Genomic DNA, 27405 nt, shown 5'->3' with positions numbered 1-27405 from the left:
TTTAATAAAATTGTTGAAGTTCCTGTCAGCATCCCACAGGGTTCTGATCTGAGACCACTTCTGTTTTATCACTAATGGTGCTGAAACTGTGGTCCAAGTACCCATGGTGGTACGTGGGCTGCTTTTAGTGGTGTTCAGAATAAACAGTCTTTGTTGGTTCTATTAAGAGATATTGAGACTAATTTGGGAGCTGCTGTTAGAAACTGAGGTAGACAACAGAGAACCAGGATGTGGTGATTCGGACTATCTAATGATATACTACATTTACCTCTGAAGTCAGAACCTGGATCAGGAAACGACATTCCACCTCCAAGCTGGAACACCAGTGTGACCTCTGATCCGTGCGCTCAGTGAGCGGGATAGAAGCCAATTATGTGTTAATCAACAGATAATGGGATTGGTGATCAAAGATCCAAACCAACAAGTTCTAACAAATACTTTATTACTGGACCTATCACTGTTTTAATAATGTGGCAGCCATTTTGGATTTTGAGATTCGGTTGGTGGGAAACGTCTGATTTTGTCACCTCCAACATCAGGGAGACTTCCTATTCAGCTCTGGGACTTGGTCCTTGGAGGTTCTGAACATCCTTCAGCACAACAGAAAGTACTGATGGATCCGATTTTTTTTAAAATCACAAAACCCAAAGAGTGAGAACTTCCTGTTTTCTGCTGTTAGAACACATCTGCTGTTCTGAGGAGCTTCTTGCTATGAACGGTTTAAGAATACCTGATCTTCCAGCCGATGTTAGACGCTGCAGAAGATGATCTCCAGGTTTAAAGTCAACCTGCATCTGATTTTTAACTTTGAGTTTGATTGAAACCGACGTCTCTCCTCTGGTCTCTAGATGGTTCACATCTCATAGTATCTGCAGAACTTGATGAAGAGCTGAGATGAATCAAACATTTAGATCAGGTGTGTGGGAACAGAAACCAACTGATCCATGCAGGACTCCATCCCTGAGTACCAGACTAATAGACTGAGGCTCTGCAGGAGGACTCCGCTGGACATCTGGCTACATCTCCTGGAGTAGTTGAGGGACGAGGATGCCGTACCTGAGGAGCAACCCAGCTGAGGTTCTTCAGGTGTCTCAGGAAGAACCAGAACTGTCACAAGCATCTAGGATTTATTAAAACTCTTTATTGACAGCAGAAACACATTCAATCTTACATTTCATAATAGCCAAAACATCCACCTCACTCTTCAAGTTAAAGCTGAGTCTTCATCACCTCATCTCAATGAAGAAGAACACCTGAACATCTCAAAGTGCAAAAACCAGTGAACTCACAGAAACACACCTGGTGGCAGGTGACGGGTTCGACCTTTGGTACCAGCTTCATATGACTCAGAAACGTTCCCTCTCTGAACGTATACCAGAGGGAACCGGAGTGTTGGCAGGAACTTCAAAGTTCTGAAGCACCTCAGCTCTAAGAGCAACAACGCTGTGAACGTGAGAGGTCTTCTGTGATGTTTGAGTGGCAGTTTGTGCTACACCGTGGAGAAGTTAAATATTACAGACAGAAACAGAGGTCCGGAAACTCAGACAGAGCTGCAGGAGCCTTCACAGGAACCTCGGAGCTGGACCAACATAATGTTCTCATCTCAGCAGCAGAAACCTGAGGAGAACATTTGATCGAACCCTGAGGAGGCCAACTACAAACTGAGAAGACTCAGCTAATTTACAGCAAACATTTAAAAGCTGTCATGCAGGTAGATGATTCTGCAGGTAAACATCATCATCATTGTTCTGATCCAGTTTCAATCATTGTTCTGATTTGTGACTCTTCTTCTGGTTGACAAACTGCACCCTTTTCTGGATCAGAACCAATGACCCGGAAGTTAAATCTTGGTGTGGTGTGCAGCACAAACAGATCAGCAGGAACAAAACACGAAGTCTGCGCTCATGTTGGTGTTTAGCTGCTCTGAAGGTTCATCTAAAAACACTCAGACTGGAGCAGGAGATCAGAAGATAAAACACAGAATATCATCAGACAGGAGCTGCTGCCTCAGAAGGTCTGAATGCATGGAGGCGGCAAGAGGAGGTCCTCCTGATGATCAGCTTCAGCTCTGGGCTCCGATCTGTGAAGGAGGCTGGAAGATCTTCCACGCCAGGATGGTTTGTTGGGTTAAAAACATGCAGCTGCTCCCAGATCAGCCCGTAATACTTTAATGGATGATCAGACTTTGTCTCCTGTCTTGGTGGCGTGCAGACCCAGAGCCTGGACCACGTTGAGATCGAGACCGTTCTTTAGAGTCCTCCTCACTGCAAACCAACACAAAGAAAACTGATCAGATCAATAAAACTCATCTTGGTTTCTTTAACCAGGAGAACCTTCCTCCTAGAATCTATTCTCAATATTTCTGCTCAGAATGAACGTTGCCTCATTCTGTGAAGACCCAACCTGACACAGAAACAGGAACACACAGTCACAATCACACATTCCCATCCTCATGTGTACACGTAAAAAAGGCAAACCCCCACATCCAACTCAATGACACAACAATGGACAACTCACACTCCCCATACATAATCTACACTCCCAGGTCCAGGTACAGATACCCCAGAGGGGGAACAAGCCCCCAGACCTAGGAGATGGTCCCCTTCCTTCCGGGGTGGGACAGGCAGAATGCCCCAGCCCAGACTAATGCCGGCACCGCCCTACCCAGACCCCGACCCCCTGCTCTGACCCCAGCCCCATCCAGAGAGGGGGCCACGTACAAAAGAGGGGTCTACCTGGCCCAAACGAGCCTGCCAACCAGAGCCATTACAAGACGAAATAGTCCCAACCCCCCAATTTCGATCTCAACCCCATGAGCCCCCCCACGCCTCCACACCACCCTCCAGCCTGCTGCCCCTGAACCTCAGAGGGCTTCAGTTTGACTCCCAGGTCTGAACATTACTTTCCTCTTCACCTTATCTTACTCAACCAACACCAGCTCCCATGTAGAGACCAGATGGCTGCGGGGTTTATGCATTTTAGCTTCTCACTAAAGTATTTTATGTACTTTTTTTTATGGACGGCGCGAGAGAACGGACCAGAAAGAAACTTAGAAACAGGAAGTTCATAGAATTCCTGCAAGAGAAAACAAAAGATTCAACCACAGATGGATGGACTCTTCAGGATTCACGGCTGACAAAAGAGGGGGGCTGAAATCTCCTCTGATGTGTGAGAAGCAGATCCTCCTGCGGCCCATGGAGAGGAGCAGGCTTAAGGGTGTGGAGCGGGTCCTCCTGAGAAGGTCTCTGTGCGTCCTTCAGACAGCAGCAGGACACACTGTTCTGATGGTTATCAGCTCTGCTGGGATTTAGGTAGGAAGTGAAAACAGTGATATGAAGCAGAGCTGATATCGACTGTTTTGGACACAGAGCTGCTGTTTGGTTTCAAACAGAATCTGAACCGGACTAAACAAAGGAAGGTACCAATGTTGTGGAGAAAATCTTGCCTTGTTCTGGTACCAAAGGGAAGCCATCAGTCATCAATGACTATAGACATGTGTCCCTGACATCCCACATCATGGAGGTCCTTGAGCAGGGATGTCCAGAGTCGGTCCAGAGGGCCGGGGTCCTGCATGCTTTAGATGTTTCCCTTCTTAACCCACCTGATTCAGACTGCAGTTCAGTGAAAGCCTGGTACTCAACCATTAATGGAAATCAGGTGTGCTGAACCAGGAAAACATCTAAAACATGCAGGACACTGGCCCTCGAGGGCCAACTTTAGACACCCAATCCTAGAGAGACCCACCTGAGTAAGCAAACAAACTGTCAGGACCTCCTTCAGTTTGCTTATTGCTATGGAGTTGGAGTTGAAGATGTCATCATACACCTGATTCAACAAACCCACTATCATCTAGACAAAGCCAGCAGCACTGTGAGGATCATGTTCTTTGATTTCTTCAGTGCATTTAATACAATCCAACCTGGTTTGCTTTGTCCTCTATATGTTTTCAACCCTGCGCCCCCGCCTTGCCCCTTCACTATACATGATTTGCTGGGGTAGCAGCATCAGAGCCCGGGACTTAAAAAGCTCAACGAGCTGATAAAGAAGGCTGGCTCTGTTCTGCAGACACCTCTTGAACCTCTGGAGAAGATTTTGCAAAAAAGGATTCTTCATAAAATGAAGATTATGGAGAACCCTGAGTATCCTCTTCATCATACTATCCTACAACAACAGAGTGTCTTCAGTTGGAGGCTTCTTCAGATCTGCTGTAAGACAGACTGCTACAAGAGATCAGCCATCAGCATCTACAGGAACTCTCTGAAGAGCATTTTTCAACTGAGCTGATACAGCCGAGTCTCAGCAGAACCACAGAGATCCCAGAAAGTTCTGCTGCAGATCCAGCTGGTGTTATTCTGACTGAAGAAGCAAATCCATCAGACTCTGCTCCACTGAAACTCTGATTCAAACCAGACCTGAAGAATCTGTACTCACTGGACTTCCTGTTGAGGCGGGACCGTTTACGGCTCTTAGGGCTGGCGGCTCTGTCTGTGGGGTTCCGGGTCACAGACTTCACCAGTCGATCCATAATGTCATCTGTGGCGTCGTCCGGAGGGTTGGTCCCATCTTCTCTGGCAACAGGCAGGTTAGTCGGACTCAGCCTGCCAAGACCTGAGCATCAGAACCAGAACGTTAACCAGGAGCAAAGGCAAGAAAACACAATTTACAGATAAAGCAGGAGAAGAACTAAGAATAAAGCTTCAGCTAGGACCTGATCCAGCTGACCGGGATCAGATGTCTTTTCTCATGGTACCAACAAATTTATACACATCTATAAAAATATAATAATTCAGTTCTAAAAAGGAGGAACCTGGTCCGCTGACAGAAGAAGCACCAGAACCTTTATCTTTAAATCTACAACATTCCTCTAGAAGATCAGGACCGTCTTTCCTCTGGTTGGATTTTTTCCCCCCATTCAGGTTATTTTCAGTGTCAGACACTCATTCAGAACTGATCTGTAGGAACGATCAGCGTTCCAAGGAGAACAATAACTTGTCCAAGATGGACTCTGAGCAGAACCATGCTGTTCTATGTTCTGCGATTCTTACTGCGAACGGCTCTGGATCGCCGCAGGCCTCCAGGATTTACAGTTAGGCTGTTGTTGCTGATCAGCAGGTTCTTCATGTTTTCGTGCTCCTCCTCCTGATCAAAGTCCGGTTCTGCTGCCATGGAGACAGGTGAGGGGGTGTCCTGATGAGGCACCGCCCCCGAAAACTTTTCCGTCTGAGAGAAAAGGGACAAGAAATGAGATGAAGTTTGGAATATCCTTTCAGTCTGAGGATGTTCAGCTGATTTATTTTACATAAATATAAATAATAAATGTAAAATAAAAATATCAACCGCTGGAAACTCGAGTTTTAGAAACACACGACATTCAAGGACTCATCCATCAATTTCATGTGAGGAAAAAAACAAATCCCTGGTCAATGTAAATATGGGTAAGTAATAGAGAGCTGTGGGAAATTAACAAGTTGAACCATCTTAACAAGCTGTGACATCTTAACAAGATGTACAATCTTAAGTTGTACGATCTTAAGTTGTGCGATCCTAACGAGCTGTACGATCTTAACGAGCTTTACGATCTTAACAAGTTGCACAATCTTAACGAGCTGTATGATCTTAACGAGCTATGACATTTTAACGAGCTGTGACATCTTAACAAGGTGTACAATTTTAACGAGCTGTGACATCTTAACGAGCTGTGACATCTTAACGAGCTGTAAAATTTTAACGAGCTGTGACATCTTAACAAGCTGTGACATCTTAACGAGCTATGACATCTTAACGAGCTGTATGATCTTAACGAGCTGTAACATCTTAACGAGCTGTGACATCTTAACAAGATGTAAAATTTTAACGAGCTGTGACATCTTAACGAGCTATGACATCTTAACGAGCTGTGACATCTTAACGAGCTGTACGATCTTAATGAACTGTGACATCTTAACGAGCTGTACGATCCTAACGAGCTGTACGATCCTAACGAGCTGTACGATCCTAACGAGCTGTACGATCCTAACAAGCTATGACATTTTAACGAGCTGTGACATCTTAAGGAGCTGTGACATCTTAACGAGCTATGACATCTTAACGAGCTGTGACATCTTAACGAGCTGTGACATCTTAACAAGCTGTGACATCTTAACGAGCTATGACATCTTAACGAGCTGTATGATCTTAACGAGCTATGACATCTTAACGAGCTGTGACATCTTAACAAGATGTAAAATTTTAATGAGCTGTGACATCTTAACGAGCTATGACATCTTAACGAGCTGTGACATCTTAACGAGCTGTGACATCTTAACGAGCTGTACGATCTTAAGTTGTACAATCTTAAGTTGTACAATCTTAAATTGTACGATCTTAAGTTGTACGATCTTAAGTTGTGCAATCCTAACGAGATTTACGATCTTAACGAGCTATGACATCTCAACGAGCTGTACGATCTTAATGAGCTGTACAATCTTAAATTGCACGATATTAACGAGCTGTACGATCTTAAGTTGCACGATCTTAACGAGTTGTACGATCTTAACAAGCTGTACCATCTTAACGAGCTATGACATCTTAACGAGCTGTACGATCTTAAGTTGTACAATCTTAAGTTGTACAATCTTAAATTGTACGATCTTAAATTGTACGATCTTAAGTTGTACGATCTTAAGTTGTGCAATCCTAACGAGATTTACGATCTTAACGAGCTATGACATCTCAACGAGCTGTACGATCTTAATGAGCTGTACAATCTTAAATTGCACGATATTAACGAGCTGTACGATCTTAAGTTGCACGATCTTAACGAGTTGTACAATCTTAACGAGCTGTACCATTTTAACGAGCTATGACATCTTAACGAGCTATGACATCTTAACGAGCTGTGACATCTTAAGTTGTACGATCTTAACTTGTACGATCCTAACGAGCTATGAGATCTTAACAAGTTGTACAATCTTAAATTGTACGGTCCTAACGAGTTGTACAATCTTAACGAACTGTACGATCTTAATGAACTGTGACATCTTAACGAGCTGTACGATCCTAACGAGCTGTACGATCCTAACAAGCTATGACATCTTAACGAGCTGTGACATCTTAACGAGCTGTCACATCTTAACGAGCTGTCACATCTTAACAAGCTGTCACATCTAACGAGCTGTCACATCTAACGAGCTATGACATCTTAACAAGTTGTACAATTTTAACGAGCTGTGACATCTTAACGAGTTGTGACATCATAACGAGCTGTGACATCTTAACAAGCTGTACGATCTTAACGAGTTGTGACATCTTAACAAGCTGTACGATCTTAACGAGCTATGACATCTTAACAAGCTGTGACATCTTAACAAGATGTAAAATTTTAACAAGCTGTGACATCTTAACGAGTTGTGACATCATAACGAGCTGTGACATCTTAACAAGCTGTACGATCTTAACGAGTTGTGACATCTTAACAAGCTGTACGATCTTAACGAGCTGTGACATCTTAACGAGCTGTGACATCATAACAAGCAGTACGATCTTAACGAGTTGTGACATCTTAACAAGCTGTACGATCTTAACGAGCTGTGACATCTTAACGAGCTGTGACATCATAACAAGCTGTACGATCTTAACAAGCTGTGACATCTTAACAAGCTGTGACATCATAACAAGCTGTGACATCATAACAAGCTGTACGATCTTAACGAGCTGTGACATCTTAACAAGCTGTACGATCTTAACGAGTTGTCACATCTTAACGAGCTATCCCATCTTGACGAGCTATCACATCTTAACGAGCTGTACGATCTTAACAAGCTATGACATCTTAACGAGCTGTGATATCTTAACAAGTTGTACGATCTTAAGTTGTGCGATATTAAGTTGTACGATCCAAACGAACTGTACAATCTTAACGAACTGTAACATCTTAACGAACTGTGACATCTTAACGAGCTGTGACATCTTAACAAGTTGTACGATCTTAAGTTGTATGATCCTAACCAGATGTACGATCTTAACGAGATGTACGAACTTAACGAGCTATGACATCTCAACGAGCTGTACGATCTTAAGTTGCACGATCTTAACGAGCTGTACAATCTTAACAAGCTGCACAATCTTAACAAGCTATGACATCTCAATGAGCTGTACAATCTTAACGAGATGTACGATCTTAACGAGCTGTACGATCTTAAGTTGCACAATCTTAACGAGCTGTACGATCTTAACGAGATGTACGATCTTAACAAGTTTTAAGTTGTTAATGAGCTAATGTTCCAAATTCAAATGTCCAGATTTATAAGTACATTTTTAGGTTTGATTTAAAATTTAAATAATACCAAATGCTTTGTTTGATCTTCCTGCTTCTAACAGCTGAATAAATGTGTTTTATGTATATGTGCAACAGCGCCCCCTGCTGTGGTTGCAGATTACACTTTGTAGGACCATTCAGCACTAATTTAACTGGATCTACTGAAACAGCTGTGGTGCATCAAACTCTGAACAGAACCCGCCTGAGCAGACAGAACCACTCTGAAACCGGTCTGTTACCTCAGTGATCAACTTTCCCCTGGTTTTGGTTCGTTCTCGGTGGATGGCTCGTTTCCGTTGGATGGTGAGGACTCGTTCTTGGGTGGTTCGGTATTCCAGAGCAAATTCGCTGATGATCCGACAGAAACTGGTGACCTTGAGGTCTCGGATAGAGGAGGGCGGCTGACCCAGGAACAGCAGGAAGGAGTGGAACCTACAGGAGGATGAGTTAGTCCACATGCCTCCTCTGAGTTTGGCTGATCAGAACGTGGTCCAGATGTTACCTGTTGATGACCCTTCTGTGGACCACATTCAGAATCTTGATTCTCTGTGTGCAGTCCTTCAGGAACTCTGTCATTCTGTTCTTCAGTACTGCCTTGGTCTCATGTTTGGCCACCACCTTCAGGTTGTCCCATGATGCTTTGCAGCGTCTCTCCAGTTGGACCAGGTTCTCTGCCAGCAGGTCAAAGTCAACCTGAAACAAAACAGGAGAGATGAAGATAGAGACAGAGAATGATGAAGACCGAGGAGGCTGGGGAAGGACGAAGATGAGGACAGAGGAGGCTGGGGAAGGACGAGGATGAGGACAGAGGAGGCTGGGGAAGGACGAAGATGAGGACAGAGGAGGCCGGGGAAGGACGAGGATGAGGACAGAGGAGGCCGGGGAAGGACGAAGATGAGGACAGAGGAGGCTGGGGAAGGACGAAGATGAGGACAGAGGAGGCTGGGGAAGTCGAAGATGAGGACAGAGGAGGCTGGGGAAGTCGAAGATGAGGACAGAGGAGGCTGGGGAAGTCGAAGATGAGGACAGAGGAGGCTGGGAACGGACGAAGATGAGGACAGAGGAGGCTGGGGAAGGACGAAGATGAGGACAGAGGAGGCTGGGGAAGGACGAAGATGAGGACAGAGGAGGCTGGGGAAGTCGAAGATGAGGACAGAGGAGGCTGGGGAAGTCGAAGATGAGGACAGAGGAGGCTGGGGAAGTCGAAGATGAGGACAGAGGAGGCTGGGGAAGGACGAAGATGAGGACAGAGGAGGCTGGGGAAGGACGAAGATGAGGACAGAGGAGGCTGGGGAAGGACGAAGATGAGGACAGAGGAGGCTGGGGAAGGACGAAGATGAGGACAGAGGAGGCTGGGGAAGGACGAAGATGAGGACAGAGGAGGCTGGGGAAGTCGAAGATGAGGACAGAGGAGGCTGGGGAAGTCGAAGATGAGGACAGAGGAGGCTGGGGAAGTCGAAGATGAGGACAGAGGAGGCTGGGAACGGACGAAGATGAGGACAGAGGAGGCTGGGGAAGGACGAAGATGAGGACAGAGGAGGCTGGGGAAGGACGAAGATGAGGACAGAGGAGGCTGGGGAAGTCGAAGATGAGGACAGAGGAGGCTGGGGAAGTCGAAGATGAGGACAGAGGAGGCTGGGGAAGTCGAAGATGAGGACAGAGGAGGCTGGGGAAGGACGAAGATGAGGACAGAGGAGGCTGGGGAAGGACGAAGATGAGGACAGAGGAGGCTGGGGAAGGACGAAGATGAGGACAGAGGAGGCTGGGGAAGGACGAAGATGAGGACAGAGGAGGCTGGAGAAGGACGAAGATGAGGACAGAGGAGGCTGGGGAAGTCGAAGATGAGGACAGAGGAGGCTGGGAACGGACGAAGATGAGGACAGAGGAGGCTGGGGAAGGACGAAGATGAGGACAGAGGAGGCTGGGGAAGGACGAAGATGAGGACAGAGGAGGCTGGGGAAGTCGAAGATGAGGACAGAGGAGGCTGGGAACGGACGAAGATGAGGACAGAGGAGGCTGGAGACAGACGAAGATGAGGACAGAGGAGGCTGGAGACAGACGAAGATGAGGACAGAGGAGGCTGGAGACAGACGAAGGTGAGGACAGAGCAGGCTGGGGAAGGACGAAGATGAGGACAGAGGAGGCTGGGGAAGGACGAAGATGAGGACAGAGGAGGCTGGGGAAGTCGAAGATGAGGACAGAGGAGGCTGGGAACGGACGAAGATGAGGACAGAGGAGGCTGGAGACAGACGAAGATGAGGACAGAGGAGGCTGGAGACAGACGAAGATGAGGACAGAGGAGGCTGGAGACAGACGAAGGTGAGGACAGAGCAGGCTGGGGAAGGACGAAGATGAGGACAGAGGAGGCTGGGGAAGGACGAAGATGAGGACAGAGGAGGCTGGGGAAGGACGAAGATGAGGACAGAGGAGGCTGGGGAAGGACGAAGATGAGGACAGAGGAGGCTGGGGAAGTCGAAGATGAGGACAGAGGAGGCTGGGAACGGACGAAGATGAGGACAGAGGAGGCTGGAGACAGACGAAGATGAGGACAGAGGAGGCTGGGGAAGTCGAAGATGAGGACAGAGGAGGCTGGGGACAGACGAAGATGAGGACAGAGGAGGCTGGGGACAGACGAAGATGAGGACAGAGGAGGCTGGGGACAGCATAGAGGGAATCCTGAGTTGTACTTTAGCGGATCGGGTGATGGCAGGGATCTCGGAGTAGATGTCTGTGGATTCTGGGTAGTTTTCTATCACCAGGCTGCAGGTGTGATGAAGAAGAGAGTGACGATGGACGGTGTCCTTCACCTCCACCACCTTCTCCAGGTAACTCAGCTCGAACCCTTTGGCCTGGAACAAATGAACAACAGAGCAGCAGGTGAAACAGCTCAGTCTTGACCCGTTCCATCAGAACTAACAGATCTTTATCCAGCAGCTTTACTGTCTGCAGCGGTTCTGATGGGCTGATCTGGGAGTAAATGTTCTGATATTTTCATGTGATCATGTAACTGGTGTTTCTCACGTTGGAGCTGTTGAGGAAGTTTCCGATGGCGAGCAGCGTCGCCAGGATCCTCCTGAAGGTCCGATTGGATGCCAGCTGCTCCATGCCCAGCTTCAGGTCAAACAGCGGCTCCGCAATCTCCTGCAGGAAGTGACAGTGTCAGTACCGCAAACCCGGTAAACCCTGAGGGTCTGGCAGCATGATGGTGACATTAGATTGTGACTCTGCTCCCTGACTGGTCCTGAAGAGCTCCATCCTGAAGATGCAACACCTTAAGAAGATCTCAGCAAGACTATTGATAAAATCATGTCTGCATGACCAAGGGTTTATGGATCCACAGATAAAACCACAGGTTCTGTTTCGGTTTACCATCCGTTACATGTCTCCTCTGATTCAGATCTTTTTGCTAATTAAAGGAACAAAAATTTCAGAACATTCACCTTCTCCAGGGCCTCGTAGTTCAGTTTGAAGGCCCAGAGCTGGAGACGGGGGGTCAGGGCATTGACGGAGGCAAGGGTTAGGAGGAACTGCTCTGCTGTTCCCAGGGGAACGTCAGGATTGGTCACCTGAGCCTCCTGGATCTTCTGCTTCTCCTCCTCAGTGGGAATCATGGTCAGGATCTTCTGCTCAGGACAGAAAGAAAAAGCTGTGAAGATCCAGATCAGATGGACTGATCCATCAGCAGACAGGAAGCCAGCAGTACCTCGATCCCCTCCTTGCTGATGGCGAACTCATCGAAGCCGAGAATAGCGCTCTTGATGACATGGATGGCGGGCAGCACGGTCAAACCTATGTTGATGGCGTTGCTCCTCTTTGGGTCCAGAACCAGAATCTCAGACTTTTTGGTCTCTGGTCCTTTCTGCAAAGAAACGACATGTTAGATAAACGGAGGGGACAGAAGCAGGAGTACCAGAAGTTTCCAGAACAGCCTGACGGATACATTAACAGAGACTGGACACTGTCAGACTGGATCGTCCATCAGAACAGGTACTGTGAGGGTTTCTGGGCTCAGTGTGCTTTCATAAACTTTAACTGTGGAGGTTTTAATAATAAAACACACAACATGGAGGCGTTGATCCAGAACTTTCACCTGATGTGTGAGGCGGTACTGATCCAAAGCGACGGAGCTTTTATTTCTGCGGAACCATTTAAAACAAGAACGCAATGATTTCCGAACATCTCCGCTGTTTTAGCAGCCAGTGTGATGATCAGACTGCTGGAGACATTCACTGCTTCACTTGAGCGGATCATGTGACCGTACTGGCAGGAGGTCAGCTCATCAGTTTGGGCTGAACCGCACTGAGAAATGGGTTTCTATAGACAGTGAACTTTCTTCTTCATCATGAATGAATCGGATCATTCTGCTGACAACTGGGTGGAATGAAACTGCAGAGATTTTAAAACACTTTTGGGTCCAGACTTGGCAAAAGGACTTAATCCAGTCCGACAGAACCCTCTGCTGGACAAACAGGGAGACAGCAGCTTAATGAGCAAAGGAACAAAAACCGTCATGATGGAACTGTTGGTCACAGCAACCATCCAGCAGCCACAGTGACTCGGCTGTAAAACCAGAACCTCAGAAGGCTTCAGGCACATTGGCTCCGAGGCTGATGGTCAATGTCAATTTTATTTAAATAGTACATTTAACGACCAAAGTGATTTTCATAAAGGTAAATACAGGGGATATAACTACAGAAGACAAACTAAAAACCAACATATACAATAAAACAGAATTAAAAACTAAAATCTAGAAACATCTCAACCTAACTGCTCTGATAGACTCAAACTGAACTAAGTTAAAAGCCGATGAGTTTTCAGGAGGGATTTAAAAGACTGAACAGACTCGGCATTCCAGATCCCAGGGGGCAATTTATTCCAGAGACCCGGAGCTGCTGCGGCAAAAGCCCAATCCCCTCTGCATCTTCGGCAGAACTAAGAGCATCTGGCCTGAAGGCCTCAGTGCTCTTTTTGGATTATAAAAGTTAAGAAGAACAGTTAAAGTATTGGGTGCCAAGCCATTTAAAATTTTAAAATGAGTAAATGAATCTTAAAATCAACACGAAAATGCACAGGCAGTCAGTGTAAATCTGCTAAAACTGGAGCGATTAAAACTTGCTCCTGAAATTTAAAATTACTGTCTAAAAACACTCAGAGATTCCTGACAGTGCAGGAGCAGTGTTCTCATTTAGGGTCAACCAATCTTTGACCTCTCAAAGACAATTAAACAGGGGCTGCAGTGGGTAAGAGACATCCGGATTATGGACTATGGAACCCACGGGCAGGAGGTACAATGAAACATTTCTGAACATGTCAGAACCCAGCGATTCAGGAAAGGTCAGATGTTCTCTTATTGATCATCACTGGGCATATTCAGACGTTACAGCATAAACAAGAGTTAATTATGGAAAGAGGAATAAAAACATTGAAAATCACCTGGTTTAGCTCCAATACCATAGATTAAGAGCAATACATACAGCAGGAGAGGGGAAAACACGCCACCTGCTGGGGGCAGGCTGCATGTTATTACGCAGTTTCAGCATTCAACAATTCATTTTTTTGCAAGTGGAACTAATGTTTGGTCTTCCAGTGCTACAACCCGGACTTTTCCGTCTTACACAATCCAAACAAGCACCGTTTCCACGGTAACGAGACGCACGAAGAGCAGCATAGCCGAGGTTAATTTCTTGGATATTTTTTTAAAGAGAAGAGTGTTTCCTGCTGTGAGGAGGTGTTTCCTTAAATCAAGAACTGTCCCGGTCTGAGTGCCGAGGACGAGTATTCAGTCCAAACCTATTTGAAGCCCCATTAAGTCTAATTAGAGGACAGAAACAGATGAAAATAGAAGTAGAGACATGAGGATGGACACTTCGCTGTTATGGTTACTTTGAGCGTTGAATAAACAGAGACCTGCTGTGTCTGACAGTGGAGAGGATAAAGCTTAAAATGTTTTAATAATTACTCCTGGTATTCATCACACAGTGGGACATAGGGGACAGAAGCTGAAGTCCACCACAAGCTGGAAAAATACCATTAAAAAACAGCCGGTCCAGTTAGATGGAGCAAATTAATTTGTTTCTATTATTTTGGCAAAGTGCAGTTCTGACTTATTTAAGTCTTAAAGGACAAAATAAAAATTAGTTCACATATTTAGAGGTGAAAAAACATAAATAACATTTAGGAAAGTTTGCATTTTATTAATCTTAACTTTTTATCTTTTCTCTATTCTGACCCCAGGGTGGCGCTATACTCAATAAATATCGCTGCATCAGGCAAGGTACACTCAGTCACCTCAGCAGCTGGTTACCTTGGAAACAGGCAACTCCTTGGCCTTGGACTCAAACAAGTGTTCCAGGCGGGAGGTGTCCACCTCCACCTTGTCCAAAGATGCCCACACCGTCCCCCGACCGAAGCGACACTTCTGAGGACTTTCTGCCTGCTTCAGCTCCTTCCAGAACAGCTTCACGGTCTTCTTCTTCTTCATCAGTTCTGAGGACAAGCCGGGGGGAGGAGGGGGAGAAGCTCCCAGGAGAGGGGGAGGGGGGGGAGGCGGAGGAATACCACATCCTAGGGGGGGAGGAGGAGGAGGGGGAGGAGCAGCACCCAGGAGGGGGGGAGGGGGAGGAGGAGGAATAGCACCTCCTCTCAGAGAAGGAGGAACATTTGAGGAACGGGAGGAAGAAGGAGTTGAGTCATAGCTGTCCATGTCCAGGACATCAATGTCCTCCTCTTCCAGGAGGTCGGAGAAGTCCAGGTCTTTGATCCGCAGGTCGGAACCGCTCGGCTGCAGCTGGTCCCAGGCATCGGCAGGACCCAGAGGGGCCATCTTCTCCAAGCGACGGCCAGGAGTCTCCACCTCCACGCTGGTCTGCTGTCGGACGAGACGGTTCTGATGGGAGATGGAGACACAGTAAATCTGGTTCTTGATCCATGAGAGGAAACTTAAAGGGGACATACAGGGGTTGGACAATGAAACTGAAACACCTGGTTTTAGACCACAATAATTTATTAGTATGGTGTAGGGCCTCCTTTTGCGGCCAATACAGCATCAATTTGTCTTGGGAATGACATATACAAGTCCTGCACAGTGGTCAGAGGGATTTTAAGCCATTCTTCTTGCAGGATAGTGACCAGGTCACTACATGATACTGGTGGAGGAAAACGTTTCCTGACTCGCTCCTCCAAAACACCCCAAAGTGGCTCAATAATATTTAGATCTGGTGACTGTGCAGGCCATGGGAGATGTTCAACTTCACTTTCATGTTCATCAAACCAATCTTTCACCAGTCTTGCTGTGTGTATTGGTGCATTGTCATCCTGATACACGGCACCGCCTTCAGGATACAATGTTTGAACCATTGGATGCACATGGTCCTCAAGAATGGTTCGGTAGTCCTTGGCAGTGACGCGCCCATCTAGCACAAGTATTGGGCCAAGGGAATGCCATGATATGGCAGCCCAAACCATCACTGATCCAGCTGCTTTTAGCTCGAGGACAGAACCGTTCTGCGTGTTGTAAATATTACATTAACAGTTTTCATTGTTTTTGCCTTATTTGTCTTGTTTCAGTGCCTCTAGATAATTGTATCTCTGCTATCAAACTGCAAAAATGTCCAAACGAGTTATAGTGGAACGCTCTTTGACCTGGAGGGGGCGGGGTGTGATGTGCCTCAGCAGCGTTTAAAGAGACAGCACCAAAACGAGTGTCTCCCAGATGCTCCTGAGAACAGGTAAAAGAGGAGCCTGAGGAGCTACAAGAACAAGGAGTTCAGGCCAAAGCGTTGAGGTTCCACTTTAAACACACCACAACTGGATGGTTTAAGGATGAAAAGGAAGGATTTAAAAGCATGATATGTCCCTTTTAGTGAACAAGGAGGAGCAGAACACTCACAAGGGAACAACAGGAGAACATTCAGGTACCAACTGAGACACCCAGATAGACACCAGATTGTCCATGTGCTGACAGCAGGGATAATTCAGTTCAATTCACTTTATTTATATAGCGCCCATTCACAACATGTTGCCTCAAGGCACTTTATAAAGTCAATTCAGTAGAATCATACAGATTCCAATTCAAGTTCATCCATTCCAGTTGATCCCAACAGTCAGACAGTCAGATTCGGTTTATTTATTCATTATTCAAATTGGTTTAAAAGTTTCTATCTAAGGAAACCAAGCAGATTGCATCCAGTCAGTGTCTTGCAGCATTCACTCCTCCTGGATGAGCATGTAGAGACAGTGGAACGGAAAAACTCCCTTTTTACAGGAAGAAACCTCGAGCAGAACCAGAACCAGAACCAGGCTCAGTGTGAGCGGCCATTTCCACAACCAACTGGAGGTTTGAGAGAACAGAGCAGAGACACAAAAAGACACAGAAGCACTGATCCAGGAGTACTTTCTATGAGAAAGAAAAACAAAAGGTTAAAGACAGTAGTAGCTCCTCTAGTGGCTTCATCTGCTGCTCCACTGGTTCTGAACTGGGACCATTTCTGTTTTAGGTGAAATCCTCAGGAAGCATGAGTTGTACCCCTGCTGACTCTTAATTTAAAAACCTTGGAAAACTACTGGGTCCCTGAACATAAAGACCAGTATGGGTGTTCATTTAACTGGATCTGCATGCCACTTTAAGACATCCCCCTGCATGTTTGACAGAACCTTCTGTTCCTCTGCCAGCCGGGCCCGGGCCGCCTGGGCCGAGCCTTCCAGGTCGCCCAGCTCCGCCCTTCGGGAAGCACTGCTCTCATTGGCTCCACCAGTGGACTCCACTAGGCATGCTCTAAAGTTGGACATTGGCTCTGACACACGGCCACCAAGATCTTCACCTGGGAGGACAGCAAACAGAGGTATCACTCCACTGCAGATTTCTGAAACCAAACACAGACTGCAAATGGATTGATAGAAAACCAGTTTGGATAATAGACTGAATTTGAATGGAATTTGTTTGGTAACTAGGACCGACTGGAATGGATGTACTACAATCTGTATAATTGGGTTGAATTGAATTTGTAACGTGCTTTAAGATGACGCGTCTCTTACTTTCATTTTCTCTTTAGAGAAGTAAAACATAACTGGAAAAGATCTGGATCTGCTGCAGCCTGGAAACATGCAGATGCTCACCAGCCGTGAAGCTGTGTTCTTCTTCAGTGGTGCCAGGTACAGCACCAGTTGGGCTCTGAGGCACTGTGGCAGAGGAGTTGGAGTAAATCATGTCCAGCACAAACATCTTCTCATCAGACAGCGTGCTGCACTGCCGCTGCACAGGAACTGCTGCAAACATGTTCACACACATCAACACAATCATCAAACTGCATCAGCTGGTCTCCACCAGGTTAAAGAGAGTCCAGCTTCAGTCAGTAACACACAAACTGCAGACAACATTTTCAGGCAGATATGAGCTTCAATGCTTCAAAATGATCAATAAATATTTTTAGAAAGGTCTCCAACAAGATAAACTCTCTCTTTAGATCCAGATGGATGTGGCTGGTCACAGCGATCCAGCACAGACCCAAACACTGCAGCCACCAGACTCCTGTCCTCAGCTCTTATCTGTACTCACAGGCCTTAAAGGGATCAGCTTCACTGAAGTTCAGTTTTGTTAACAATGGTCAGAAGTAGAAACTTTAGGAACTTTGTTACCACATTTCACAGTGTTCTGACTTTCTGACAAGACGGATTGTCAGGAAACCCCTCTAGATGGTTTAAACTGCTGAACAGGGTCACTGTGTGCTGCAGGGTGTTGTGGGTAGTGTAGTTTTTTACCTGGATCATTCTGGGAGTTTGAGTTTGTGTCCAAGCTGCCGGATGCTGAAGCTGAACAAACAGAATTGAAGAGGATTATTTCCAACATTCGGACACAATGAGGAGTTAAAGATCTGATCTGCTTCCAACAACAATGAAACAGGCGGAACTTCTGAGTTGGGTCACATTTACCGGGATGTCCAGATGCCGTGCTTTCGCTTGGCTCAGATGCTGTGTGGGGGCTTGGCGTTATCACATCATCAGAAATGGGCAGCTGTGATTGGGTCAGGTGTTTACTTCTCCTCTTCTTCTCCCATTGAGTGGCTGCCAGGCTGCGCAGGAAGGCGCCTCTGTGAGAGAAAGTGACCAAGGTGAGGCCAGGTGACACCAGGTGAGACCAGGTGAGGCCAGGTGAGGCCAGGTGACACCAGGTGAGGCCAGGTGACACCAGGTGAGACCAGGTGACACCAGGTGAGACCAGGTGAGGCCAGGTGACACCAGGTGAGGCCAGGTGACACCAGGTGAGACCAGGTGACGCCAGGTGAGACCAGGTGACACCAGGTGAGGCCAGGTGACACCAGGTGAGACCAGGTGACACCAGGTGAGGCCAGGTGACACCAGGTGACACCAGGTGAGGCCAGGTGACACCAGGTGACACCAGGTGAGACCAGGTGACACCAGGTGAGACCAGGTGACACCAGGTGAGGCCAGGTGACACCAGGTGAGGCCAGGTGACACCAGGTGAGACCAGGTGACACCAGGTGAGGCCAGGTGACACCAGGTGAGACCAGGTGACACCAGGTGAGGCCAGGTGACACCAGGTGAGACCAGGTGACACCAGGTGAGACCAGGTGACACCAGGTGAGGCCAGGTGACACCAGGTGAGGCCAGGTGTCACCAGGTGACACCAGATGACACCAGGTGAGACCAGGTAAGGCCAGGTGAGACCAGGTGACACCAGGTGACACCAGGTGAGGCCAGGTGACACCAGGTGAGGCCAGGTGACACCAGGTGAGACCAGGTGACACCAGGTGAGACCAGGTGACACCAGGTGAGGCCAGGTGACACCAGGTGTTCCTGTGGTCAGACTCAAACCAACAGGGGAAAGGAACTTTGTTTTGATCTTTTATGTCTTGGATGATTCTCTGATGCTCCTGTTCTTTTTAAATGTCTTGTCTGGATCTTCTGCTCAATTGATCTAAACCAACATTGAACCAGTTAGTTGAGAATTCCTGGGAGACATATTCTGGATCTGGGAATCCCTTTTCAGCTGAACAAGAATTCATCTGGTTGGCTGATGGAAGAGCTGCTGAACGTTCTTTAGGTCTGAGCAGGTTACAGCTTTGTTATTTCATCAACGTAGTTCAGCCCAAGTCCTTCATCAGAGCCAGCATTCAGAAACAGACAGCAAGAAGAAGAAATCCAAACAGGACTGGGTTTATCTCTGCTGCAACCAGAATCTCCTCATTTACAAAGAAACGTTTAGCTAAACGTTCGACACATTACTCAGCATGACACAATATTTAAGGTCCAGTGGCTCATTTTGATGTTTGATGCAGATTTTACTCCAGGCTGTGGAAGAAGAGTCGAAGGGAAACGAGAACAGGAGAAGAAGAAATGTGCCGAATGGTAATGTGGGTTCTCAGTGCTCACTGGTTAATCTGTTGGATCTCATCAAGGCCATAAACTGAAACATGGTGAAATAACAGCTAGAGTGTTGCTCTCCATCATGCATCAGAGCTGCTGGAGGTTTCTCCATGTTCCTCCACCTTCTAGTAATGGATGTTCTGTGAACTTGGAAATTCTCAATGTTGGTTTGAGTCTGAAAATGAACACTGAAAGCAGAACATCGGAGCAAAACAAGTCAGATTTGTTCTTCACTGCAAATCAAACTAGCTTCCAACCATCGGACTCAAAAACCAGGATTAAACCAAACACTGACTCCGGAACCAAGTGATCCGACCCACCACCAACCTCTCTCTCCCACACACTGCAGCCAATCATCACTCTGATTTATGACGTTAATATGAGACGTTCAGGATGGACACAGACATTCCTGACATGGTTCTGTTAGAGGAAGACATCAGTCAGACTGTTTGGGTCAAGATTTCAGCAAACGTGTGAACGTTCCCAGGAAGAAACGCAGGGAGATCCAAAACATTAATCTGTTTTATTATTTGTGATGAGTTAAGATTCTGTTGGGCCTAGAATGAAAGCTCCAGCTGATCCGACCTGCTGGAAGCCAAACTGAACTGATCCGTTCCCAGACACTTTGTAGTATTCTCGATGAGGTTCTGAAGAGATGAAGCAGCATTTTTTTCCCCAGCTGAAACTTTGGGTCTTCTCCTCTGAGGTGGAAGGATAGAACTCTGCAGCTGCGGTTCTGTGTGTGGCTCTGGTCCAGTTCTAAGGAGCAGTGAGCCGCCGGGCTCAGCTCTGCTTGTGGCTGCGACTGTGTCCCAAAGATCACATAGTTTAAATTCTGATCCACTTTAGAAGTTTCTATTGTTCTGATCTGAACCACAGAGAAACAACAGACCAGGACATAACAGAACCAGGACACAGAGTAGAGAAAACAGAGACGGAAGATCATACTGAAGGTTTCATACTGATTCCACAGGACCATCCAACACCTGAGGAACACCGATCCACCTCCTGTGAGCCCAAACCTTTACCTTTAACAGGAACAGAACTCATGTTCAACATTTCTCATCCAGAAGCGGAACCTTATCCTCCAGGTGACTTCCACACACCCCCACCCACACACAGACACACACACAGAACCACACCGTGCAAGGTCCCAACAGAACCAGCTGAGCCTCCTGCAGCTCCCAGCATGCAGTGGGGCTGCAGAGGCAGTACTTACTGGAGCTTCCTCAGAACCGGTTTGTTCAGATTAACATCACAGTCCTCTGGGCTGCAGAGACACGACACACACATCTCACACACGGTCCAACAGTTTCAGAAGGTTACAAACCACCAGGAGGTCTCCCATCATCCTCCGGGCTGCAGCGGCATGCAGCTCATCACCGGTCCGACATAAAAACAAACCAACAGAAGCTCAGCTGCATAAAACCTCCCCAAAGACCCAAAGAACCCAAAGGAAGAGGAACCCGTCTCAGGGTTAGGGTCCTAAATGGACCGAACTAAAACTGTGAGTCCAAACGATCTTAATCAATCTGGAGTTTCATGCTTAGAAGGATCAATCTGAGCTAAAACAAATACGAAGGAAGAACACCAAGGGTTTTATAGAACATGATCAGGAACGTTCAGGAAACACAGAAAGAACCTCGGGATAGATCAGTCCGGTCCAAACGGCCTGAAAGGTTTTAGTTTTAGTTTCCTGATTTCAGGATTAACATGGAAACACCTGAACTGAACCCAAAATCCACAAATAATTACTACAGCATGTTGATTTTTATGCAGCTGAGCACCAGGAGGAGGAGGAGGAGGGTGATGACAAATACTCACCAGAAGACTTCCTCAGCCTCCACTGGGCTGGGAGAGGAAGAAGGGAGGAGACGAACAGACGAAAGGGAGAAATGAGCAGAAAGAGGAAGAGAAACAATTAAAAACACATGGAAGAAGAGCGAGAAACCTGACAGAGTTCAGTGAGAGGCAGCCTTGTGATTGGATGAACTGAAGCTGTTCAGTTTCCTGTCAGAAAAACATCTCCATTAAACGTTTCCAGTTTCTGATCCCACTCTGCCTCTGAAAACACACAGAAACTGTTACATCATCATCATCATCATCATCGTCACCAAATACTGATGAAGTCCCTATAATTCCCAACCAAGTCATCCAGATTTTACACACTGTCCAGCGATACGAAAACGATCCAGAATGATGATGAAGAACATTTAACATCTATAAATAAGAGGGAAATGGGGAGAAAACCTCATCATCTTACATCCTCTGGAGAAAAAGGCAACTGGAACAAAAAGATTAGAAAATGTTCCACAAAACAAACTAGAGGTATTCCAGAAAAATGATTTCCACTAAAATAGTAACAGGAAGTAAGTACATAGTGACTGAACTGAAACCAACCCAGAATATGTTGACTTTTATTTCAGACAATATTACGAAGATAACAAACAGGCATCAACAGAAGATCAAGAGCTTTGCCAGATAGGATTTTAGAAGGAAGCCAGAAATAATCCTGAAAGCATGAATAAAGCTGGAAATGACGCAGACGTTAACAAGATTCGAAAATAAAAATGAAAAACAGAAATTCAGTATACAGAAAAAAATCCAGTGATCAGGAAATCAGCTGTGAAACATCCTAAAAACTGTGGAAAAAAATCTAATTTGATGATGGAATAAAGATCCAGAATGATACCCATTAAAAGATTCCAGAAATTTAATTAGAAAAGAAGCAATCCAGAGTGACAGATTTTAATAAGGATATTTAAAGTAAAAATCTAGAAATAAACCACATAAGGAATCAAGATAATCCAGATAAAACAAAAAGCATGAAGTTACTTTCCCTTTTTTATCCAGAACTATCAAAAGAGGATCCCATAAAATCCAAGGAACCAGCCAGATATGGAGTTAGGTGAAATTATCCTGAAACGGTCACATTTTCCAAGAGTTAACAACATGTGAGAGAGAACTGGATCAGAACCATCAAAAGATACAACCTAGAAAAGATCCAGAAATTAAACACCAAGAAAAGCCCAAATTTATCCAGAATTGTTCCAGAGGAAATAAAGAACTGATCCAGAAGGAATTAAGATTTTTCTCCAAAATATTTCAGACAGAACCCGTCCAGTCTAGATCTGAAGACTGCCTGGACTCCAGTCACACCAGTTCCATAAATCTCTCAAGCGTGAACATCAATTTACTCACTTCAGACGAGGTCTGGGCTCCTGTTTGATGTCGGGCTGCTCAGAGTTCTGCTGGGACGGCTCTGTTTCCTGAGGCGAAAGGTCCGATGGAGACAAGCTGCAGGACACACCCACACACAGACAGGGAGAGACTGAGCCAAGCACATAAAGAGACGATGAAGGCTCTGCGCTCCAAACTCAGTTCCTGCCAGTTCTTCCTACTGCCGGGTTATTTGTCTGCTGTTTAAAAACACATTTCTTTACATATTCCTAAAATCTCCCTCCAAATGTTTAATTTGGTTTTAACAAAAACACCACAAAATATAACCTATCTAATGAAAACATCTCTGAGCCTGTCTCAGTACAGATTCCACTGTCTGAAGATAAAGCCCCTTTGTTTCCTCTAGCGCCCCCCTCAGGACCTACCTCCTACTTCCAGCTTTACTATTTAAACAGCTTATACAGTGGCTGTACTAAACTGATTAGCCTGCAGGGGGCGCTGGAAGGCCCGCTGCCTGTTAGCAGGTTTGAGGTTAGTCTCGGAGAAACAGACCTGCGGCTGGACGGAGGCTCTTCAGAGATGGAGCTGGTTTTGGAGAAGAGCCTGGACCTTCTGCTCAGACCCAGAGCAGACATGTGGTGGCTGAGGAAAGAGCGACTCCTAGTGGTCAACAGGCCCCACAGCCGAATAGACAGAGAGAAGAAAAAGAGGGAAACATTGTGGATTAAAACAGAGACAGTGAACCAACAGCAGGACACCCAGATTGAGATGAACCAGAAGCTGATCTGAGATCAGAAGCTGAGTCAGAGCGAGCAGGAAGGAATCACAGCAGAGGGAGTGTCTATCTCAGAATGAAGACACACCTGAATCAGTTGTCTTAGTTGTGTTCCTGGTTCTGCTTTCAATCCTGGCAGACTCAACAGGCATATTTTTATTAATCCTGGAGAATAAGAGGAAGAACCCTGCCTTCAAATAACCTGCAGTGTTTTACTGGAAACCAGGTGATAGAGAGGGCTGGTGTCATTACTAGGGGGCAGCAGTGCTGAAAATAACAAGTTTAGATAATAAGACTGGCAGGGTCCTGCCCAGAACTGTGTGCAGCGAGGACATGGTACCATTTATGGAGTCCAGAACCGAGGCTCAGAGAGCTGATGTGACTTCAGGCCTGGTTGTGTCACAGCTGAAAATTTATAACTACCAGTTTCACCAGTTAAAATTAGCCTGAACATGAATGTGTTACCATGGTAACGGTGCAGATTGAAACTGGTGTTTTATATCAAGCATGGAGCACAAACATTCCTGCTGAATGAACTCAGAGGAAATCTGCCTCCCAAGTCTGCAGGGCTAAACTTGGCCAGACCGGAGCAGGCATGTAACCAGAGCCAGAACCAGAAAAGAAGCTTGGAAACTAGAAAATGGTCCAGAACAACAGGACAGAGACTTAGAGACAACCTGACAGAGACCACCTCACCCACTCTGAACAGTATCAAGACCGCAGCAGTCTGTGGACTTACGGGCTGGGTGGGGTCTTCGTGTCCGGCTCTGTGGACACGTCACTGTTGGCTGCTGCATGGGGGGGCAGAGGCGAGCTCTTCCGGGATCCGGAAGGACTGGAGGCGGAGCTGCCGGGTTCAGAGGACAGCGGGGATGAGGCCTGGCTGCCGAGTGTCGGCGTGACACATGGAGTGGATACGGTGGAGGACGGGGAGAGGACAGCAGCGGAGGTGGGGGAGGAGGACAGGAGGTCAGGGAGATTCTGGCTGGACGAGCGGCGGTTCCTCCTTCCCTCTTGGTCGCTGGCGGCCATCTTTCTTCTCTCTTTACGGACGTGTGGGGTGGAGTCATCGATGTCGTCATCCTCGTGCCGCAGAGCCGTCTGTACACACACAGGAACATACAGTGTGGTCAGCAGGTGGCGCTACAGGCAACCAATCACATCAGGAGGGCTTTCGGCCATGTTTGTGGTCAGGAAGTAGAACCAGCTGTTTGATCATGTGATCCCTGTGAGGGTGTTGTGGCTGTTCCTGCTGATACCTCATAGGTGGAGAACTGGGCCCTCAGGTCCGGCTCTGTCCCCTTGTTGCTCATGTGTTTCCGGATGATGGTCTCCATTCCCAGCTGCTCCAGACAGTCGGTTACATCGTAGAAGGAGTCCTGATCTGGGAGCGCCGCCAGAGTCTGTACCAGAACACAAACAGGAAGTTATCTGACTGGATCCCCTGTTCCTTCGCCAGGTTGACTGACTAATCAGCACCAACTGTCCTGCTAGCTGATTGCCTTTGGAGCAACTGAGCTTCCTGCAGAAGATTCCCCAATATAATCGTTTTGTTGGCCAGTAATTTATCAACACGGTTTGATAGTTTTAGTATGTTTAGATCAGGATTTGTTCAAAGCATCAATAGTTCATCAGGAGTCCAGTTCCTCAGGGGGATCGGAATGAGTTATCACCATTTTGTCCCAACCTTCTTCCATTGTGTCCTCCTCTACCGACTGCAGTGTTCCAGTTTGCTTCTCTAAGTAACGTGATGACATGTAGACATCAGTCATTTGGAGGATATCTATCAGTTTTCGGTTAGCTGCACATTGAACTAGTTTTCTATTGCTTTCTTACATGTCTGTTCAATGGGAGTGGGCGCCCCCCTGTGGTGAAAACAGTGTAGGAGCTCTAAGAAAACGCTTTGTTGGTGTCTGGAGTCAGATCTAAACTAAAGGGCAATTTCACTTGCATCTGATCTTACCTTGGGTCAGAACTAATCTGGAATATTTTACACTCCTGGCATCGGAACCAGAGTTAAAATGCATTAACAGACAGTGAGAAAATAATGGTTTGTCTTTTTATACCATGTATGTAAATATCTGGTTTCTGCTGTATTCACTGTTGGGAAACAGTTTGTGATTCATGAAATTTCCAACAAAATGGTTTTAAATTTCTTAAAATAAAACGGATCCATCTATGATTTGGGTCAGGTGTTGGAGAAGGGATGCATCTAAACGCTGCAGGATGGTAGCTCCCTATGACCGGTATGAAGGGATGCAGGGTCAATATGAAAAACACATCAAAATATAAAAAAACTGGCAAAGCAGAAACTGGTGAAGCGACCCGATAACGGTTCTGTTCACGTCTCTGACGGGTCGGTTACCTTGTTAATGAGCGTCATGGTGAAAATCAGCAGCTCTGTGTCGGCGCTGTTCTTTTCCTCCAGAACTTCCATTATGTTAGTCCAAGGCTTCACACCTACAGCAAAACACATAGAATTTACCTGGTAACCATAGCAACAGCTCTGACCAGCACACCTGGGCATCTGGGCTCCTCAGCAGGTTGAATCATCCCCAGGTTATCTACATCAACCAATAGCTGGAGCTCTGTAGGTCAGTCGGGTCCACTGACTCCGGCTCTTTGCATGGTGTGTGTGTGTGTGTGTGTGTGTGTGTGTGTGTGTACCCCTCTTCGTGTCCACCCTGTTCACTGCGTTGATGACCAGAGGACTGTTGGACTCTGAATACTCGACAAACACGATGAGAAGCTTCAGGGCCGTTTTCACCAGCAGACGAGACTGAAGAGAGACACAATTAGATTGAGTGGCTGACCAGCAGGTGGCGACACAGCTCTGCTGATCAAGCCTGCAGTGACTAACAGGTTTGGGTCGGTTCTGCCTCAGCGATAAACCTGTTAATTTCAAAATAAGAACCTTTCCACAGCAGCTACACAGAACCAGGTTTGAACTTGAATATCTGTCAACCGTCTCAGAGGTTCTGGTTGAACTGAGACCTGATTGCAATCTGTGACGGAGCAGGACGGGATCCATCTGCCAGTGGGTCGGACTCACCAGACTTCCTGTCAGCATGTAGAGCCACTGCACCGTCTCGTTGTGGTTTATCACTCCGATCATCCCGTCCACAAACAGCATGATCTGACTGAGAGCTGAGGACACACAGAGGGATGGATGAGTTTCCACAGAGGAGTCCAGCTGCCAGACACAAACCTATAATCTGAGGAGCTGACTCTGCTCTCTGTGGCTTCTCTGGATGTGTGAAGATGAAGCTCTGTTTCCACCCTCTGGAAGGAGTACGGATCACTGGGCCCACTGACACTAAAACTAAATCCGTGATCCATTTGTCTGGATCTAAATGCTTGGAAAAATAACCCAAAGATGTCTACAAATGTTTTTCCCATCTTCACGTCTCTCTGAAACATGAGGAGTCGTTAGTTTATAAGGAATAATTTCAGTCCCACCAAGCTGCACCTCTTGAAGCTTTTTATCCAGTAAAGAGCCTGAAACCAGTTCTGACCCTCACTGGAGCTGCTGGTTCTGATGAGACCCAACTGCTGCATTTATCAAACTGCAGCTTCAGCTCACATTGTTTTCAGATTAATGTGCAAAGTGACCCGATCCAGATTCATTCCTGACAAACGGATTCATGAGCTTCATGATTAAAAACTTCAGAGGTTCAGCTGCAGTGAAGAAGCTCCAGGAGACCCAACAGGGTTCAGCAAGTTCCTGGACCTCTTGAGGAGGGAGGTATAGAATCATGCACTGCTTGATAAT

General features: G+C 46.5%; 1 protein-coding gene across 7 annotated transcripts in view; it reads right to left on the bottom strand.

Annotated features, from left to right (window-relative positions):
- Positions 1–1121: 1121 nt before the first annotated feature.
- Positions 1122–27405, bottom strand: part of fhod1 (formin homology 2 domain containing 1) — a 42155-nt gene continuing 15871 nt past the window's right edge. Inside the window, exons 6-28 of one of the 7 annotated variants that reach the window (XM_047363411.1) lie at positions 26686–26780; positions 26301–26412; positions 25999–26093; positions 24893–25036; positions 24373–24734; positions 23411–23518; positions 22880–22975; positions 21503–21529; positions 20898–20948; positions 18224–18381; positions 18053–18103; positions 17411–17557; positions 16949–17115; positions 14601–15182; positions 12000–12155; positions 11737–11919; positions 11318–11437; positions 10984–11145; positions 8799–8989; positions 8536–8728; positions 5046–5220; positions 4432–4608; positions 1122–2264 (exon numbers count right to left, since the gene is read on the bottom strand). In XM_047363411.1, coding sequence (XP_047219367.1) covers positions 2179–2264; positions 4432–4608; positions 5046–5220; positions 8536–8728; positions 8799–8989; positions 10984–11145; positions 11318–11437; positions 11737–11919; positions 12000–12155; positions 14601–15182; positions 16949–17115; positions 17411–17557; positions 18053–18103; positions 18224–18381; positions 20898–20948; positions 21503–21529; positions 22880–22975; positions 23411–23518; positions 24373–24734; positions 24893–25036; positions 25999–26093; positions 26301–26412; positions 26686–26780 — 3638 coding nt within the window. In that variant the 3' untranslated portion in view covers positions 1122–2178. Of the gene's footprint in view, positions 2265–4431; positions 4609–5045; positions 5221–8535; positions 8729–8798; positions 8990–10983; positions 11146–11317; positions 11438–11736; positions 11920–11999; positions 12156–14600; positions 15183–16948; positions 17116–17410; positions 17561–18052; positions 18104–18223; positions 18382–20897; positions 20949–21502; positions 21530–22879; positions 22976–23410; positions 23519–24372; positions 24735–24892; positions 25037–25998; positions 26094–26300; positions 26413–26685; positions 26781–27405 lie in introns of all 7 variants that reach the window. The other 6 variants (XM_047363410.1, XM_047363412.1, XM_047363414.1 and 3 more) reach the window with 6 other exon arrangements.

This window comes from Girardinichthys multiradiatus, chromosome 4 (assembly GCF_021462225.1).
Source record: "Girardinichthys multiradiatus isolate DD_20200921_A chromosome 4, DD_fGirMul_XY1, whole genome shotgun sequence".
Lineage (NCBI taxonomy): Eukaryota > Metazoa > Chordata > Actinopteri > Cyprinodontiformes > Goodeidae > Girardinichthys > Girardinichthys multiradiatus.
Note: the sequence above shows the minus strand (reverse complement) of the source record. Positions and strands in the feature narration are given on the sequence as shown.